Genomic DNA, 20,186 nt, shown 5'->3' with positions numbered 1-20,186 from the left:
AATAAGAACTTCCAAACTTTTCAGACAAAAAAAAAGCAGGAACAGATTTTACTATTCCACACAGAAGAACAAGCCACGCTGGTTCATTTCAGCTTATTTTATGGAGCTTATTTTAAATCTTCGACAAGTTTGTTGACGTCACTAATCAAACTATGTCCCATCATCTTCAAAGATCTTGACTGTATTTCCCAAGGCTGAACCAAACCAAACCACAAACTAACCTTACCAAAGACACTCAGCGCCTACAGTGTCTCAGGAACAAATTGTGCAAAATGCAGGGCGATTCTGTCAAATCTGAAAGAAGAGGTGTCTGCAAATCCTGTCAACTGAGCTGCTGCATCATCAACTCTCTGGGAAAAGCATGACTGGCAGAAGTTTCTGTCCTGCAAAACAAGCCTCCAGACTCCTGGGATTTTCCCCTTTTTTTTCTTAAGATGCTGTGATAGTTTGCCATCATTCCTCCCCACTCCTCCTCGGTCACTTACGGGAGCAGTCTTGCTGTTCCCCTTGCATGCTGATCGGGTTTCCCCCTGGCTATAAAAAGGAAACGTGGCAGAGGACCATCAGGGCAAGGATGGAGCAACAGCTGACAGATACCCTTTGTGCATTCCCATCCCAAAGAAGATGCTGGCCTGCTCCATTGTAAATTGTAAATTTACAGTGCAAAGCAATGGGGCCAGAACATACCATCTGCTAGAGCAGCCTTTCTCAACCTTTTCACCCTGGAGGAACCCTTGAAATATTCTTCAGGCCTCGGGGAACCCCTACACATTCAGGCTGAAATAGAGGCCAGTTACAAAATTATTCTATTATTTTCATTGGTAGGCCTGTCTATATGCATTAACAGGGTTCTGAAACTGAAAATAAAGAATGAAATGTACCTCCGTAATGTGAAGTTGCCTGAATTTGAAATAATTTTTTAAATAAATCATCTCCCAGGGGACCCCTAGTGACCTCTCACGGAACCCGTGGATGCCACGGAACCCTGGTTGAGCGACCCTGCCCTAGAGGGCAGCAGCAATGGAAAGTGCAACACCAGTTTCCAGAAGAGTCAGCCTGGAATATTCAGATGTCAAATCACACCGGGTGTACCTAAAGAATACATTTTGTGTTATCATTTGCACTTAAATACATGATGTCCCAAAGAGCACGGCTGGTCAGCCGTTTAATCCTTCTCTAATAGAAGAACGAGGGAGGCCAAACCCAGAATCGGTTCTTCAAAATGCAGGAACCTATAGCGATCCCATGGAAGCCAACGGGATCATTCTGGGGGAAAGAAACGGCCTCCGAGCTGGATTCCTTCAGACTAGTCTTGCAGGAGACTATTCACGCCTGCAAAGATCGGAAACTAGCTCTTCCCTCTTGTAAAGTGCCCCGAAGACCCAGAAAGTACCCCTGAACTGAAGTGAAGTGAATTGAGCCGAACTGTCCTCGGGGGCGGGCGGGGGAAACCCGGCCCGTGTAATGCATCATCCATTTCCGAGTAAACTTCAGGAAAGGGTGCAAAAGAGTCCGGCCGGCCGGGTCTCCTCGGAAGGAAGGAAGCCCCCTCGTCTGGACTCAGTCGGAAGCGTGAAATGTGATCTCCGAGAGCGGCCGGAGAGGCGGGGATTCCTTCGCGGCTCAAACGCGGCGCCAGACCCCGGAAGAGAGCGCGCGCGCCCGGCCGCCCGGCCGCCTTCCTTCTGCTTCGGGTCTCTCCGCTTTCGCCGCTGCTCCCTTCGGCGCCTTTCCCTTCCCCACCGCCGCGCAATCAGCCCCGCCAGCGGGCAGCGCAGCAACGGCGTCGGCGAAGATGCGCAAGCAGCCGCCGGGCCAGCACGAACATCTCTACAAGCTGCTGGTGATCGGCGACCTGGGCGTGGGCAAGACCAGCATTATCAAGCGCTACGTCCACCACAATTTCTCCCCGCACTACCGGGCCACCATCGGCGTGGACTTCGCCCTCAAGGTGCTCAGCTGGGACTCCGAAACGGTGGTGCGGCTCCAGCTGTGGGATATCGCCGGTGAGCCTCCCCGAACGGCGGCCGGTAGGGCGGGTGGTGGTGCGGGGGGGCTTCGGAGCAAGGGGAGCGCAAGAGCACACTTCGCTCATCAGGCGCGTCCCGCCCTTTCTGCCGCGTACGTCGGACTACAGTTCCCATCACCCTGCGGGGCATAGTGGGAGCTGTAGTCTGACAGGTCAGCCAGGCCTGGCCAGGTTAGGAGAAGCTGAATACCGTAGTGGAATGGGGAAGAACAGGTGTTCAGGGACCAAAGTGCAGGGGTTTAATTTTTAGATGATGATGATGGTGGTGGTGGTGGTGGTGGCGGTGGTAATAATAGCAGCATTTGTATGTGGCAATTCAGTTAAAGTCAATAGGACACCCCATTAAGTATGTAAAGGGTACAGTATTCCAACTGGGTCAGCAGCTTGGGTTTTGAAACTTTTCACACAATTATTGATTGATTGATTGATTGATTTAATCCCACCTTTATTATTTTTATAAATAACTCAAGGCGGTGAACATACCTCATACTCCTTCCTCCTCCTATTTTCCCCACAACAACAACCCTGTGAGGCGGGTTGGGCTGAGAGAGAGGGACTGGGCCAAGGCCACCCAGCCGGCTTTCAGGCCTAAGGCAGAACTAGAACTCACAGCCTGCTGGTTTCTAGCCAATTACCTTAACCACTAGACCAGTAGGTCAGTTTGAGTTTGGTAGTTTGTGGTCACATCAAGGCATAAATGAAGTACTGTTTATTTGTTCCAGCATTGCATGCTGTGTGAACACAGCAAATGGCCTTTGTTAAACTAGGATTAGGGTTTAGCTGGTTATATAAACCCAGCCCAGTTCTCTGAGCCTTGCCCCTAAGTATGGAGGCATGATGCCAAAGAAGTGTGCGACTCTTGTGCAACTCTCTGTGTGACCCACTGAATGCCCACTATGGGTCTCATGCTCATTTAAGCCTGCATGAGTCTTAGCATTGGAAACCACGTTTTTCAGAAGCTGGCTTTTAAGCTCTGGGTATTTATCAGGAAGCGAGTGTCATCTTGTCCAAGTTGACCCAAAAGGTGAGAAAGTTTGAACTTACTTCTAGGCAAGTGAACATAATATTCTCCAAACTTTTTTGGAGTCCTCTCAATTTCCGTGGAAAGCACTGCAAGTCAGCAAAAAGCTCATTCGTTCAGTGTACGGTGCTGAGGTTTTTGAACACATGTTGAAAGATGTGGTCTCACAGAGTCAGTGTGGTGCAGTGGTGAAGGTGCTGGACGAGGAGAGTGAGAACCCAAGTTCTGGTGTTCCCTTAGGCACAGCAGCTGGTTGGGTGACTTTGGGCTAGTCCCTGACTCTCATCCCTAGACCAGGAAGTCGAAAACATCTATCTCCCAACCCACATTGGACCAGGATGAGAGCCCAATAACCTGTCTATAACCCTCAGTGAAGAGACCTTCATCCTGCAATGGATAGATTTGACCTCCTCCTCCTCCTCCTCCTCCTCCTTCTCCTCCTCCTCCTCCTCCTCCTCCTCCTCCTCCTCCTCCTCCGAAACATTCCAGCTGAATGGAGCTCTTTTCTCTTCCAGTTAAGGTTAATTTAGGAATATGGTTGACACTCTTAAATTTTGGAATTAGTTGAGGTATCTGGGGTTAGAAGGAATTCCATTTTCCCCTACGATTCAAGTAACTTTTGAACACGTTGATGGAAACTTTGCTTTTACAGTTCCTTTATTATCGTTAGCGTGAAATCTGTCTTCCAATTTCTTTCTTTCACAAAAAAAGGCTTTCCCCCCCTACTTCATTCTCAGGATGGTTTTGAATTTCTTTCCATTTTCTCTTGGCGGTTCAGAGCTCGCCCTTGTGGAATGGCCCCATATTCATGTCACTCTTGTTGGGAGCAGTGGCATCTGCAAGAGACAGAAAGGTGAAAGGAGGATTGTGCCATCATCCTCGCTGCTTTTCTACCAGCATTGTGACATCCCATATATGTCCAAAGGGGGCGGAGCTTTCAGGGCAAAAACAGGATGCTGCTTTCGTCTTTTTCCTGTTGCACACATTTCCCTCCCTCTGCAGCCTCCCTGGTTGTCCTCATTTCCTGATCTGAAGGGGATCAGGATCCTTTGGGATGTAATGAAGGAGTAGAAGCCCGGGAAGCTGCGGACTGCTGAAGCATGGATTGTACCATGAAAGGCCGAAGGCTTCCTATCATTGCTAGTCTTAGAATCAAAATTAGCGATAGGAACCCATCTAGAAACAAACATTTCACCAAAACTGACTTAATCCTTGAAGGAAAATGGGAAGCAACATTTTATCCAACCAGGGGAATACAGACAAAACTATACATGCAGTCCTCGCTTAACTTCCACAATGGGGACTGGAATTTTGGTTGCTAAGTGAGGCAGTCATTGAGCGAGTCTGACCCAATTTATCAACCTTTTTGCGGTGGTTGTTAAGCAAATCACCATGGGGTTAAGTGAACCATGTGGTTGTTAAGCAAATCACACAGTTCCCCAATGATTTTGCTTGCCAGAAGCTGGCCAAGAAGGTCGAAAATTGCAATCACGTGACCATGGGGCACTGAGACAGTCATAAATGCAAACTGATTGCCAAGTGCCCAGATTGTGATCATGTGACCACAGGGATGCGGCAACGGTTGTAAGTGTGAGGACCAGTCATAAGTCAGTGTTTCCAGCACTGTCATAAGTTCGAACCATCACTAAACAAATGGTTGTTAAGTGAGGACTACCTGTACAGACAAACACAGTAGACTGTCAGTTAACCAGAACTCAAGCAACCAGCATTCTCAAGCAACCAGCACAAAAATCGAACCAGAAAAAAACCGGCACTCTCAAGCAACCAGAAAAAAAATCTGTATCTCTCTGCTACCATCTAGTGGGTATTAGGGTTTAATAGTAACTCTCAAGCAACCAGAAACTACATTTATCTGGCATCTACCAGTCCCCATGGGTGCTGGTTAACTGAGACTCTACTATATTCAGCACCCAGCAGACTTATATATTAGAACTGCCTAACTACATTCAAACATGTTCTTTGCTAGGATGTCAGCTGCATTTTAAAATATATATTAGGGGAAAAAATGAAAGATGCAAAGCTCTTTCTTTTCCTTTTGTTTTTTATCCTAATTTTCTCCAGACCAAACTTTGTCTGAACTGATTTAACAAACCCAAAGCTTTTATTTCAATTCAGTTGATTTTATTACGGTCACTGACCAGTACAAAGCTTTTATTTCTAAACTCTGTTGCAGGAGAAGGCAACCTGGTGACTCCCAGATGTTTTAGCCAACATTCTCCCCCCAACTAATGGTCAGGAATTGCAAGTGGTATAGTCCACAATAAAAGAAAAAGTCCCTCTCTCAGCCCTAGGAGGCAGGCAATGGCAAACTCCTTCCGAAATCTTGCTAAGAAAACTGCAGGGACTTATCAAGGCAACTGCCAGGAGTCAGTGATGACTCAAAGGCACACACACAAAAAATAGTCCACAATATTTATGGGACACAAGATTGCCTAACCCTTCCTTTCCAATCCTGCTGTCATTTTCTTTCTCCAGAATTATATAAAATGAGACTTGGAGAACAAATTCCAATGACTTTTGGAATGAAGGGATTTTGTGCTGGGTTGCTTGGCTGCACGTCTGCAACCGATGTCTTTGTATTTCATACATTCAGCATTAAAAGAGGTTAGGGAAGACCCACAGATCAGCTAGATATGAGCTCACTAATATTCCTAAGGAATATGCAGTGGAGGTGAAGAATAGATTTAAGGGACTGGACTTAGTAGATAGGGTCCCGGAAGAACTATGGACAGAAATTCCCAACCTTGTTCAGGAGGCGGCAACAAAATACATCCCAAAGAAAGAGAAATCCAAGAAGGCAAAATGGTTGTCTGCTGAGACACTAGAAGTAGCCCAAGAAAGAAGGAAAGCAAAAGGCAACAGTGATAGGGGGAGATATGCCCAATTAAATGCAAAATTCCAGAGGCTAGCCAGAAGAGATAAGGAATTATTTTTAAACAAGCAATGAGCGGAAGTGGAAGAAGACAATAGAATAGGAAGGACAAGAGACCTCTTCCAGAAAATTAGAAACATTGGAGGTAAATTCCAGGCAAAAATGGGTATGATCAAAAAGAAAGATGGCAAGGACCTAACAGAAGAAGAAGAGATCAAGAAAAGGTGGCAAAAATATACAGAAGACCTGTATAGGAAGGATAGAAATATCGGGGATAGCTTTGACGGTGTGGTCAGTGAGCTAGAGCCAGACATCCTGAAGAGTGAGGTTGAATGGGCCTTAAGAAGCATTGCTAATAACAAGGCAGCAGGAGATGACGGCATCCCAGCTGAACTGTTCAAAATCTTGCAAGATGATGCTGTCAAGTAATGCATGCTATATGCCAGCAAATTTGGAAAACACAGGAATGGCCATCAGACTGGAAAAAATCAACTTATATCCCCATACCAAAAAAGGGAAACACTAAAGAATATTCAAACTATCAAACAGTGGCGCTCATTTCACATGCCAGTAAGGTAATGCTCAAGATCCTGCAAGGTAGACTTCAGCAATTCATGGAGCGAGAATTGCCAGATGTACAAGCTGGGTTTAGAAAAGGCAGAGGAACTAGGGACCAAATTGCCAATATCCGATGGATAATGGAAAAAGCCAGGGAGTTTCAGAAAAACATCTATTTCTGTTTTATTGACTATTCTAAAGCCTTTGACTGTGTGGACCATAACAAATTGTGGCAGGTTCTTAGCGGTATGGGGATACCAAGTCATCTTGTCTGCCTCCTGAAGAATCTGTATAACGACCAAGTAGCAACAGTAAGAACAGACCATGGAACAACGGACTGGTTTAAGATTGGGAAAGGAGTACGGCAGGGCTGTATCCTCTCACCCTACCTATTCAACTTGTACGCAGAACACATCATGCGACATGCTGGGCTTGAGGAACCCAAGGCTGGAGTTAAAATCGCTGGAAGAAACATTAACAATCTCAGATATGCAGATGATACCACTTTGATGGCTGAAAGCAAAGAGGAACTGAGGAGCCTTATGATGAAGGTGAAAGAAGAAAGTGCAAAAGCTGGCTTGCAGCTCAACCTCAAAAAAACCACCAAGATTATGGCAACCAGCTTGATTGATAACTGGCAAATAGAGGGAGAAAATGTAGAAGCAGTGAAAGACTTTGTATTTCTAGGTGCGAAGATGACTGCAGATGCTGACTGCAGTCAGGAAATCAGAAGATGCTTAATCCTTGGGAGAAGAGCAATGACCAATCTCAATAAAATAGTCAAGAGCAGAGACATCACACTGACAACAAAGGTCCGCATAGTTAAAGCAATGGTGTTCCCCGGAGTAATATATGGCTGCAAGAGCTGGACCATAAGGAAGGCTGAGAGAAGGAAGATCGATGCTTTTGAACTGTGGTGTTGGAGGAAAATTCTGAGAGTGCCTTGGACTGCAAGAAGATCAAACCAGTCCATCCTCCAGGAAATAAAGCCAGACTGCTCACTTGAGGGAATGATATTAAAGGCAAAACTGAAATACTTTGGCCACATAATGAGAAGACAGGACACCCTGGAGAAGATGCTGATGCTAGGGAGAGTGGAAGGCAAAAGGAAGAGGGGCCGACCAAGGGCAAGATGGGTAGATGATATTCTAGAGGTGATGGATTTGTCCCTGGGGGAGCTGGGGGTGTCGACGACTGACAGGAAGCTCTGGCGTGGGCTGGTCCATGAAGTCACAAAGAGTCGGAAGCAACTGAATGAATAAACAACAACAACATTCAGCATTGCTCAAACTCCGTGACTCCAGTGTTTCTCAACCTTGGCAACTATCAGATGTGTGGACTTCAACTCCCAGAATTCCCCAGCCAGCCATGTCTCCCCTCCAGATGTTAACCAGGTCTGGCCATGCTGGCTGCGGAATTCTGGGAGTTGAAGTCCACACATCTGAAAGTTGCCATGGTTGAGAAGCACTGCCCGGGTGCTGCATAATGCAGAAAGTGGATGTATTTTTATCCTCTTCTTGCGTTCCACCAAAAACATGCCACCCATTGCACTCGGACCTCCTCTTAAATCACTGGGTTAAAGAGAGAAATTCGAGGTCGTTTCACTCATGGCAGGAATAAAAAGCCCTGATGATCCCACCCCACCAGCATAAAATAAAAGAAAGAAATTAAACGTAGCAAATGGCCACAATACGGATTTTGTACTGTATTTGGAAATCTTAATTTCATAATAAGATCAAGGTAAAGTTACATGGATGTAGGTTGTTTTAAATCTAAATTACAGTCTAGAGATTTTCTGGTCATTTCTCATCCAAGTATGAAGACTATGAAGTAAATCTGACTCTGTTTAGCTTTTTGAAAGATCAGCCAAGATCAGCTAGGTACTGCCCCATTCTTGGTGTTCCCTCAAGTCCAGCTTGATGCCTGAAGGCTGCCAGGCACATCCATATTTTTCTTGGCAGCAATACAGAACTGGTCTGCCAATTGTCAACTTGTAGGATGGGGATGGGGTGAAATTTCCCAGTTTACAGCCCAGTGATCTCTGATATTATGTTAACCAGCTCTGGCCATGCTTATTCTCCCCCCACCCCCAATCAGTTGAGTTTGGCCAGTGCTGGCTCCAGCTATAACAACTTTAAAAGAAGCACAATTATTAATAGTTAGATCTAGAAAGAACTGTAGCCGAACAGGAATGTATTCCCCACTTGTCACAGGGCAGCCTCACAGCCTTTCTTTGTACTGGATTGGAGTTTTTGAAAATCATAACTTCATAATAACGTGGAATAATTAGCATTGAACAGAATTGCAGCTCAGGGGAATGACAGGAATTCAATAGAGTGCCAACATACTAAAAGCTGCATTTTTAAAACACGGACACAGAATCTAAAGTAAGAGCATTGTGGTTTTACTAACCCCTCTGTGTGTATGAAAAAGTTCTGCACAGTGAGTCATGTGCTGTAAAATCATGAGATGTGGCTTTGAAGCCAACCATCAATGCTTTGGAAGTAATTGCCAAAAAGCGGTAGATTTTAATGAGCAGCACAACTGCTGAATTATGCCACGGGGAAGAGAGAATTATAGTATTATCTTTTGGGGGAAAAAAAAGAATCTTACTAAATTGGCGTTGGAGAGGAAGTTGGAGTGCATTCAAGAACCAAGGTCAGGAACCCTTCTAAAATAAGTTGTGTGGAAGTCTATACAGGCATGCCTCTTGTGAATATCTGTTGGTCCTTCAAGGTAGACCAGAGTAGGAAACGAAAGTTATGAATGCTAATAATACTTTTATTAGAAGGATACAGCTACAGAATCTTGCAGGTCTAAAAGTGCCTTGCCCATCCCTGCCTTTATCTACAAGAGGACTAGGGAGGGTCAAGTCTGAGTCGTTTTCTCAAATTACATTTCAGCTTTGGACTCAGATTTCTCTTATCTAACCCTTGTCTTGGTTGTGACTCTTCCTCCTGTCCTTCAAGGTTATTCTCACAGCCCATTACAATATCATCTTCTGAGAATTATTCATCTGGGGTAGTTTTGGGATAAAGGTCCTAATGTGGTAATCAAGACTTGCCTTGCTTACATGCATCAGTTCTCAGGTTCAGTTCTCACCAGTTTCCTGGAAATCTAGGAGTTGTAGCCTCACTTTGTATTGAAACAGCCCAGTTGGGCTGAATTACATTATAGTAAAGCAATCCCGAAGTGACAGAACCCAAAAGATTCACTCCATAGAGGTTAAAGCTCAAATCTCAGAACATTTCCCCAAATCATGTTAGTTCTGCTTCCTATATTGGTTTCTCAAATCCTCTTATCTTTTAGTGTCTTGAGCATCCTCTAGTGATCAATATGCTTCTATCACAGAGTGCAAGAATATGAACCAATATATGTAGAACTCAGGGAGAACTGGCTCGGTAGCTCTATACTAAATTATTTCCACATGTAGACTCTGCACCAGTTTGAAAACAGAGCTAGTTCTTGCAATCCTACAGTGTTATTGGGATTCAAAAGCTAAGCCAAATTATTTCTCACTCAGCTATGGCATATTTAAAACCTCAATCAAAATAGCCTTTTCTTTGAAATGGTGCAATTCCTATGAGCAGGCTTTGTTCCCTCATTGGTAAAAACCCCTGCCATTCCAGGAAGGTCTTTTAAGGGGAAAGCTGGCTTGACAAGGTTTCAGCTCCCCTGATATAGGAACTATTGTTTATTTTCATTCCTCCCTCCCTCCCTCCCTTCTTTCTTCCTTTCTTCCTTTCTTTTTGCATATAAATGCATACAGGCATATAGTATTTGGTTTACAACAGCAATTGGGACCGGAATTGCCATTGCTAAGTGCCACAGTCATAAAGTGCAATGTCACATGACTGTGGCGCTTAGAGATGGCAGTTCTGGCAGTCCTGGTTGCCATTGTTAAGCCTCATGTGACCCCAACTTTCGACTTCCTGCCTATGGCTGTGGCTTGCTTTTATGCTACAAAGCAGGCAAGTTTGGACTGTGGTAACAAGGGCGCTGCAGGTTAAACCGCTGAGCTGTCGATCGGAAGGTCGGCGGTTCGAAACCGCGCGGCGGGGTGAGCTCCCGTTGCTCGTCCCAGCTTCTGCACACCAAGCAGTTCGAAAACATGCAAATGTGAGTAGATTAATTGGTACCGCTTCGGCGGGAAGGTAACGGCGTTCCGTGAGTCATGCTGGCCACATGACCCGGAAGTGTCTATGACAACGCCGGCTCCAAGGCTTTGAAACGGAGATGAGCACCGCCCCCTTGAGTCGGACACGACTGGACTTTACGTCAAGGGAAACCTTTACCTTTACTAACAAGGAGATGGAAGCCATTTTGTATGTATTAGTACACTTTAAATTCTACAGGGATGTCAGGTCTGCTTATATTCTGTTCCTAATATGTAAATTTCCAGGAAGGCCAGACAATTTCTATGTGAACCATCTTCTAGAAGATTCAAAGCCCTTTATCACTTGTGCAGTAGCCAAATTCTCTGTTGCTGCAATGAATATAAGGCATACCTGGTCACAGAAATAACCACTTCTGTTTTATTTATCACTTTAGGCTTAACACATGCTAGCTATCTCATTTTAGCTTATATCTATCTATCTGTCTGTCTATCATCTCTCTCTCTCTCTTCATAGATTGTAATATTTTAGGTTTACACTTGCACAGGTAATTAACACAACACTTTAGTAGTATATGGTACAGTATATTTTTATCTGTTATTTTATCTTTGCTTTGCAAATATTTTCTCTCTTCTATTTATTTTACTTTGGTGTTGCATTTTTTTCAGATTTTGCTGGTTGTTGACCAAATAAACAGTATTTGGGGGCAACTTTGGTGAAGACTGTCTTCATACTGTTTTTGAAAGACTGGGGAATAGAAAGGTGGCAGTGTAAATTTGTCATGGTTAGAGATTGGCTGGTAAACAGGAATCAGAAAACATGGTTTGAAAATTGTTTGCAAATGATAGTCTTCAAAACAATATCTTAATTGACAGGATAGATATGATCATTCCGGTATTTTCAAATGCCTCTCCTCGACTGGAATGTCCACTGGCCAATTTTCCAGGGATGCAATCAGGAAGGAAATCCATAGCTTTGTAATGGCACTTATCCTCATCTGAAAAAAGTCACTCTAGACCTGCATCACAGACCCTCTCATGCTTTGTTTCCAACAATGGCACAGTATATTAGGCATAATGTAGGGCAAGGAATGCTTAGAAGCCACCATATCAAGCACCCAGATTTTATTGTTTCATATCTCAACCAGCTTGCTGATGAGATGGTTAGTTAGGTTGAATGAAACATCTTCCCCAAACCATTGGACTCCACTTGGATCCATTCATTTCCAGAACTGGACCAATCCAGTCTTGTTCCTACCATTGCAAAGGGGAATTTGCTCTGACAATCCAACCCAGTATTGATCCATCTATGGCAAGGGCACAACTTATGGGATTCCTATATATTGATCATTCCCCTCTGTATCAAAAACATATTGAGAGATTGACCAGCCTCATGTGTGGGTTCTGAAACAATCAGAGTAAACCTGGGCCAAACCTATCAAGGTAGCTTCAGCATGAATGTTGAACTTTCCCAAGATCAACATCATTGTAATCTTTCTTCTATATCTCAGCAGGACTTTATATTAAAATGCAGTCACCATAAAACTATTTCAGCTGAAATAGTTAGTGGATTAATTTGGGTGGCCTAAAAAGAGTTGCAGCCCAGGATCTCACTGCCTATTCTTGAACTAGTTCAAGTTCTTAGCTTAATTTTTATTGCATTTGTCCTTTTTAAAAATTTTCTGCCTAAGTATTCTAATCACTGAGCCTCACATTGAAAACAGCAACTGTAATGAGTGAATAGATTCATTTCCATGCCTGACACTTTCTCCTTTAGAAACAGAGGTCTTCAGGAAGCCTTAGATTCTATTCAAATCCTCAAAGAGGTGTTTAAAAATAGGAGTTGGGTTGAGTATGTTGGAAGATACTCTTTTTTAAAAAAAAAAAGCATTTGGAATGCAAATGCAACAAAGCACGATAGCCATAATGCTATCTTGGTTACATTCCCTTAACAATATTGCAAAATGTCCAAAGAGGTGAGGCCAAATTTTAATGCATGGAAGAAATAATCTCTAATGCAGATCACCGTGTCTAGTTTTGGGCACTGTGCTTTAAGAGATTTGAAAACTGGAATCCATTTCAAGGAGGTCAGCTGAAAGAAGTGGGAGGGTTTAGCCCAAGCAAGAGCAGACTGTGTGAGATGCTGGCTTGTGTTTAATAGAACAAACTATTCTGATCAAATTGGCTGGGAGAAAGTAACACCATCCATGTCAAAAATGCCTGATTTATAGGTAAAGGAGGGGCTTCCATTTGCTTCCATCTGTCATGTCCTGGCCCCAAGTAAAATTAAAAAGAGAAGGGTGGGAACCTCAAAGGACTGTACTGTAAGGAGAATAGATGCAGGAAGGACATGGACAACTTTGCTCGCAGCATGAAGGGCCAAAATACTCAGGATCCTCAGCTATCAATATCCGAACTTATGAAGAAGAACAGGGAAGTGGATGAAAAAGTTAGGTGACCCATCTGAGGCCTGTTCCTCATGGTGCTTGAATAGGTCAGGTTCCAGCTGATGACTTCACACAACTTATGCCTTCTCATCAGAAATACTTTTAATACTGACTTACTTCCAGTGATATTAAGTAAGTAGGTAAGAAGGCTGAGCCTGGACCTCATGGGATAATGGTTGTAGCACTGGACTTGGTCCCATGGGCTCACTTCCAATCTATATATTCCTGTCTACTATAATAGGGATCAAACTAAAAAATATATAAATTGTCTGCCATTATATTTGATACAACAATTTTAATAATCTTAATCATATTAAACCCAAAACCAAACATTTATTATTTTTTTATTATACCTTAGTAATCTTATTCCAAATCATTAAAGATAAATTAAATCCGCTGAACCCTTAAAACAATCCAGATAAATATTCTTAAACCCTTATCCCACTTCAAAATAAACCAGAGCATTTGCATATGCCCGCAATACACACAGAGCTTTTTTCTTAAAAAAAAAAATCAAACAGCCCAACTGCCCCCTTCAAAAACTCCGACTTCTCTTCAGGAGACCTCCCATACTAACCCCTTCTTTTCCATGATGTTCCATCAGAAAATCAATTTCACTTATGGCTTGCAACACGATCTCTCCCTTTAACTTCTTCAACTCGACTATCTGATCTTCATCCAGCATTTGAACAGAATTTCCAATCTCACTCTTACAAGAAACATTTCTGTTGCTGTTAAATTCCTGTTTCCTCCACAACATCCCCAACCAGATGACACATTTTAGATCTCATATTTTCCACATTGTCTTGAATGCCTTGCATAAAAACTTGACAGGAGTCAGAAAGAATCTGGTTAAAATCTCAGTGAAAGTCAGAGAAAGTCTGCTTAAACTCTTCCATGTCTCCAGCAGTAAATTATGGCACCCCCAGGAGCTTAACCAGTGAAAGTCGAAGATCTAAAGGAATTTTAGAATGTTTTTACATAAGTGAAAGTGAGATATGCAGACAGTTCCCCAGGGAAAGTAGAAGCAGGAAACTGAAAGTTCAAAACAGCCAATTCAACATGTAGGAAAATGCAAATATCTTCAGATTTAGTACAAAAATAATAACAGGGAGATAATTACTCTCAATCCTCCTTAATATTTGGATAGAAAATGAAGTCCAAAACTTAAAAATAATTTTTAAAAAATTAACCCCAAAAATAACGATAAGCACCAAAAGAACCAGCTTGCTGTAGAAAGCCTCTCTCTGGGTACACGTACTTAAAAGAAACATAAATTGGGTGATTTAGAAATGGGGTGGCTGGTCTTGGTGTCCTTTTAAGGCTATAGTGCAGCTTGGAAATGGTGATCCCCCAGCCTCCTGGCTGCTTTTACCGGTTGAGCACGAACACTGTTTGCGATCTTCTGGCTGCAAGCAGCCATCCGGAGGACAGATGGGGTGATTCCAGGTGTTTTCCTTACCTAGAAAAACACTCCTGGGCTTCAGGAAAAACCTGCCTGAGCCCCCAAAAACCTGCCATGTTGCCAGTTCTGCCTGCTGAGCCTGTGGGCACAGCTGTTCAGTCTGCCATGTCCCCTCCAGAAGTCTTCCCTGGGATTTCAACAATATGGGGACACTTTGAGTCAGTCTGTTCATAACAATGGACAACAGATGAATAAGGTACTGGTTCTCCTGATTCCAAGGCAACCCAGATAGGTATCTAAGGCTACCTTAGGATGGGCAAGTGGCATCATTCTCTGGCCACTGTCATGCTCCCCATTGCAAGGTATCCATGCATCACAACGGGGAACATGCCTTTCAGGAAGGAAGGGATAGCCCTAATCCTTTAAGCACTCAACCACTAAAAGCAATCAAAGGACAAAGGAGGCACACCTTTGCCAGAACCAGAAGGGCCATCAACAGATCGGCGGAACTTCCACACATTACCCCGGGGCACACACCTGCAACGGATAAGGAAGAGGAGACAGAAGAAACCAGTGGTGATCACCCTAATCACCCATCAGCAGACCGGTATCGCTTCCAGATCGCCCATCAGGGATCCGGATCCAACTCGAGGGACAATAGGGGGTGGAGGGGGACAAGGTCTGCCATGCAGGTATATACAGGGTACCCTGCAACCACGCCCGCATTCCCGGCTTTTTGCGCGTATGCACTCTGTATTCAATGAACGGAAATCCTTAGCCCCAATCTAAGTGAGTCCGTGCCTTATTGGGTAACGAGGCAACCGTTACAGCCACCTACATTTATGTTGCTATCTCAGAGGCACAAACTTCCTCTCACTGTCTGTCTTTATGAAACCCATCTTTGCTGCCCAAACCCTTTTGAACCTACCACACAGATCCCCATTATCCTCTTCCCTTGGAGATCATATTTCCTTGCAAGATGAGGGAATTACAAGCACTATCAGTAAGAGGGATCTAGGCATATTCCACAAAGACAAGATGATACTAAAAGTATGCTTCATATCCAAGTTTCTCCAGATGCAAAAAATTGTGCTTCCCAGTTTTATTCTAGACTCTTTCCGTTTTGAAACCTGGTTCAAGATAGAGGTGCTCAGGGCTCTAGGAATATACCTCAATCATACTCAAGAGGAATAAAGGCCTGATAGGCTATTTGTATCTTTCAAAACAGAACATCTGGAGAAACAAGTTAACAATCAACTCTCAGCGTTGCTCCAGTGTCACAGCACACTGAGTTGTAGGGAAGAGGGCAGGGCATGTGTGACTGCATCAACAACCCATGTAGCATAACAGGTGTTTGTTAACTTAGGTGGAACCATCTACTTTTCCTAAGTATTATAAGACTGACAATTTTGCCTCTGCATATATGACTTTTGATTGTACAAAGGGTGTTTTAGCCATTACACTGATCCACCTTGGGAGTATTGCTATAGTATATCCCCTTTGAGTCAGGTCAGCTCCATATTTACTGCCTGAAAATGGTGATTGGAGTTACTGTCTTTTCCTTCCTGCAATTCTTCTTTGACATTATATTTTGGAATTTCAGAGCCTTGCATGTACTGTATATATATCTGAACTCTTAGGGGCTTGGTGTAATGATTGCCTATTCTAGAACACCACCAGACTCATGAGCAGGATCACAAAGATACCTGATTTATTAAAGAATAGTATGCAGGATCACAAAGAAAGCTGAGAATGATAAAAGCACGCCAAATGCAAACTAAAAACCCTTGGTACAATTGAGATCCCTCCCCCCGTAGAATCTTCCCAGGCTCACAATCTCAGGTGCTCCTAATGGCTTCTGATGGTCCACGGGAAAAGTCCTTGAACAGAGAACATAACCCAAACACATTCCATTGAAATGAACACAGATACAGAGCTTGGCACAAGGTTTCACAGCAGCTCCCTCCCAACAGAAACACGCGTCAGCTCCATGGCATGTGAAACGTTACGATGTACAGTGCACATTGAAACAGTGAACATGACACTTGGACTGTGTTAGCCAAAAGAGGAGGGCTAGATTTCCTTCTGTTCTAAGATATTTGGGAAACTTCTACGCCTTTTAATTTAGCATGATCATTTCTAAGAATATTTCCTCCTGGGCTATGTTGCTGAAAATTTGGACATACTGTACTTTCACAATGAGGGACCTCAGTACACAAGAAAGCCATTGTCACAAGGATATGATTGACTAACACATGATATATCCACTCATCAGATTAGCCCATCAAGGCTGATCATAAGCAAAACTTGAGTTTAGCTTTATCAATAGACAGCACTGTTATATAAGATAAAATCAAAGGCCAAAAAATTAAATGTGGAGTTTCAGGATCATGTGAAAAGAATTTGTCCCCTGTTAAAAAAAGAAGATAAAAGCATGATTTTACAACCTGTGATATTATCAGTGAAATGAAGAGACTGCTATGTCCCCAGATGCACTGTCTTTTGGCCTAGTATGCTTCGTGGAGGTTTTTGCTTTTTTAAACCAAGACAAAAATAAGAGAAATCAAGGCTGTCAGAGGAGGAAGTGGTCATTCTGGATTCCTCAAGGGATGTAGTTTTTCAAAATCTGTCAAGCCCTCCTTTGCCCAAGGGGGTCACATGAATTTCTCATGGGGGTAATGCAGAATTCATGAACTTAGCTTACTTAAATGGCAGAAAGAAAAACTGTGGATCCAGCTTTTATTATACAACCATGTCTCCAGCAGTCTGCACTGGGAGGGCAGATTCTTAGAATAGGGCTTTCTTAGATCAGAAAGTGGGGGCAGCCAAAAAGGATGGAGAAACCATCAAAACAAAAACTCGCTACCAATTTACAAAAATGAAGACCCCCTCCCCAACCATTATGAAAAGAACTTCTAAAGAAGTTCTAAAGAGCTCAGAGAAGAAAGTTTAAAAACCACCTCCCAATTCTTCTCTCCTGAGTTCCCTTCAGAATATCAGCTGGGAATAACTGCCCTGTATTAAGATGCTTTGAAGGATGGTTCTAAAAATTGAATGGCCATAAGGACTTCATTCTTGAACTAGTGAGTGCTTCAAAACTGTTGCAAGCAAGGCTCCTTCAGCAGAATGCAAAGGATTAACTAATATATTAGGCAGGACGGAAGAACATACGGCCTTCCAGATGTTGATGAACTAAAGCTACCACAGGTCCAATCATTCTTTGTCTAGCGTGGCCATATTGGTTGGGTTCACAGAACACACTTCACTCATTTACTAAATAAACCCAGTTTCTGAGTTTGCATGATGTGTTGAAGCATAAATGAATCACACAGGCTGGGTTTGCATAACAGACAAAGCTGTGGAAAGGAAGCTTAGCACACTGAACAAATCCAGCCCCTAGACCTGGTGAAGCAGGTTGTTTGAACTGTCTGCTTTCCACGGGGGCTGTTTCTAAATGGAGGACATGTAAATGTCAACATCCAGTTCAGGTCTATTCTAGCCCCTCAGTCCGATATCAGCTCCTATTATTTATGTCTATTTCCATCATCAAAAGCATTGATTAACTGTCTCAGTACCACCAGGAGTGATTCCTCAAATGATTCTGTCAAGAGGATTTTATTTATTTATTTATCTCTAAGCCTGCCTATAAAATGGATTTCAAGATGAGGTTTTGCCAAGTAATAGCTTTTTCAACGATCCGTTGTACAGTGACTGTCCACTCACAGCATAGGTGATCTAAGCTGGTTTATTTTATTTTATTTTATTTTATTTTATTTTATTTTATTTTATTTTATTTTATTTTATTTTATTTTATTTTATTTTATTTTATTTTATTATTTTTAAAAATGGCTCTCTCATTATTTCACCCCATGTAATACCACACACACACACCCCTCTATATACTACTAAAATTCTCCTGTTTGTTTGTAACCTTCAATTGGGTAAAACGGTGCATCATAGGGCAACAATTTTTGAACCAAGGTGTCTCAAATGAGCAAATTTACAGAATGCATTCAAAATTCAGGTTAGATTCATCTAATCTAAAGCATCAGACTTCTGATTCAGACTGCATCAAAAAGCATCAAAGCCAGAATAATGGGGCTGGACCCCAAAGTCCAGTTTCCTATTTTGTTCTTAGCAGTGGCTTGGATCCTAAGAAATCTATGGCTCTAGAACTACATCTGGCCTGGATACAGTTACCAGATACCTGAACAGGCAAAGGAAGACATGGGCAACTGGAAAGGAGGTCAAATGTGGGGAAAGGAGGACACTAACTGTTTCAATTTTTTGGCGTCCGTGACAAAAGTTTCAGTGAAAAACTATAAAAATATATATATTCTTAGGTCTACATATATACAAAATTATTTTTTCCAGCATCAGAAAGTCTGGTTTTTCAATTGCAATATTGTTCCAACAAATCTTTATTTTCAAGAACATATGCTAACAATAATATAGAATTGACAATGACACACTTTCCAAATTTCACCATAGAAATGTATGACAAATCAATGATATCTTCAGCCTACAGTGATCATAGATTTGAGGGAGCTGGATTGAAGCCCATGGCTGGAATCAGGAAATAAATAATGTAAATCTAGGCTGTCGAGTCTGTCAACAGATGAGGGAAAGAAAGGAGGAGAAATTTTCAAGGTCACAATACACAAAAGTTTGAATGACTGTTGTGAAAACAGTCCAAAATTAAAACAAAAAACAAGACACTCAAAAGGCCTATGCCCGCCAGACAGAGGACATGAGGACAAAAAGGACAACATGTCCTCCTTTTGCCAGACTCTTTTGGCACCCTCCAAAATTCTCCTAGTTCCACTTGCCAAAACTTAGAGGTACATTTTCTAAGGTTGTGCAGATTTTGGGGAAGATTCATCCCTTTGTTGAAGGCTTGAGTGAAATCCTCCTTTCAAACAACATTTCAGAGTGATGTCCTCTACTTCTAAACAGCACAGATGTCATGAGTAAGGATGGCGAGCAGGGGGCTCCCATCCAGACTGTCAAGCGCATGCGTAGCACTGAGGAACTGTTCAGCCATTCAAAGAGACACAGATCGGGACCGCCTTAACCCTTGGGGGTTATATGTCTGGGTTTTCCCACGCTTCTTCAGTTTGTTAGGATTCCTGTTAAGTACTAGCAATAAATATTAGAGACCAGTTCCTTGTCTCAGTGTGTTTCCTGGTTGTTAGGACAACAGCAGACATTTCAATTCCAGGATCATGGGTTTCTCTGTGTGGGCAGCATAGGTACGGTAGTCCCTAATGTCAATGCGAACTGCCTTAGCAAGCCATACATCTCCCTCCTTTGACCTTCTCCAGAGCAACATTTTGTTGTGTGGGGCTTTACTGTGAGTGCCACCTCTTTGTGGTAGTTCATCCATAGGATTCTAGTAGTTTCCTGATCTTTTGAGGCAGGAAGACACGTGAAAATTGTGGTGCTAACTCTGAATAAGCCTTAACACCATTTAAAAAAACACTGAACTCCGAAACAGCAAAAGAAGCAAATCCTGAATATGACCATCTGTGTGATATGGCTCATACATCACTACACCCTCTATTACGTCTTTTCTACTGGTCAAAAAAAAGACAATTGAGTCAGGAATAACTATTTCTGCTTGTTTTACTGAGACTTCTGTAACTCCACTAAAGTAATTCCTGTAAGTTTGCAAGAAGTCCAATATACACAAACAGGCCAAGGTAATGAAGCACCGATT

At 42.8% G+C, this 20,186-nt stretch overlaps 1 protein-coding gene across 1 annotated transcript in view; it reads left to right on the top strand.

Annotated features, from left to right (window-relative positions):
- Positions 1 to 344: 344 nt before the first annotated feature.
- RAB38 (RAB38, member RAS oncogene family) overlaps positions 345 to 20,186 on the top strand; it is a 40,788-nt gene continuing 20,946 nt past the window's right edge. The window contains exon 1 of the mRNA XM_063305906.1: positions 345 to 2,006. Coding sequence (XP_063161976.1) covers positions 1,796 to 2,006 — 211 coding nt within the window. The 5' untranslated portion in view covers positions 345 to 1,795. The remainder of the gene's footprint in view (positions 2,007 to 20,186) is intronic.

Source organism: Candoia aspera, chromosome 5 (genome assembly GCF_035149785.1).
Source record: "Candoia aspera isolate rCanAsp1 chromosome 5, rCanAsp1.hap2, whole genome shotgun sequence".
NCBI classification, from domain to species: Eukaryota; Metazoa; Chordata; class Lepidosauria; order Squamata; family Boidae; genus Candoia; species Candoia aspera.
Note: the sequence above shows the minus strand (reverse complement) of the source record. Positions and strands in the feature narration are given on the sequence as shown.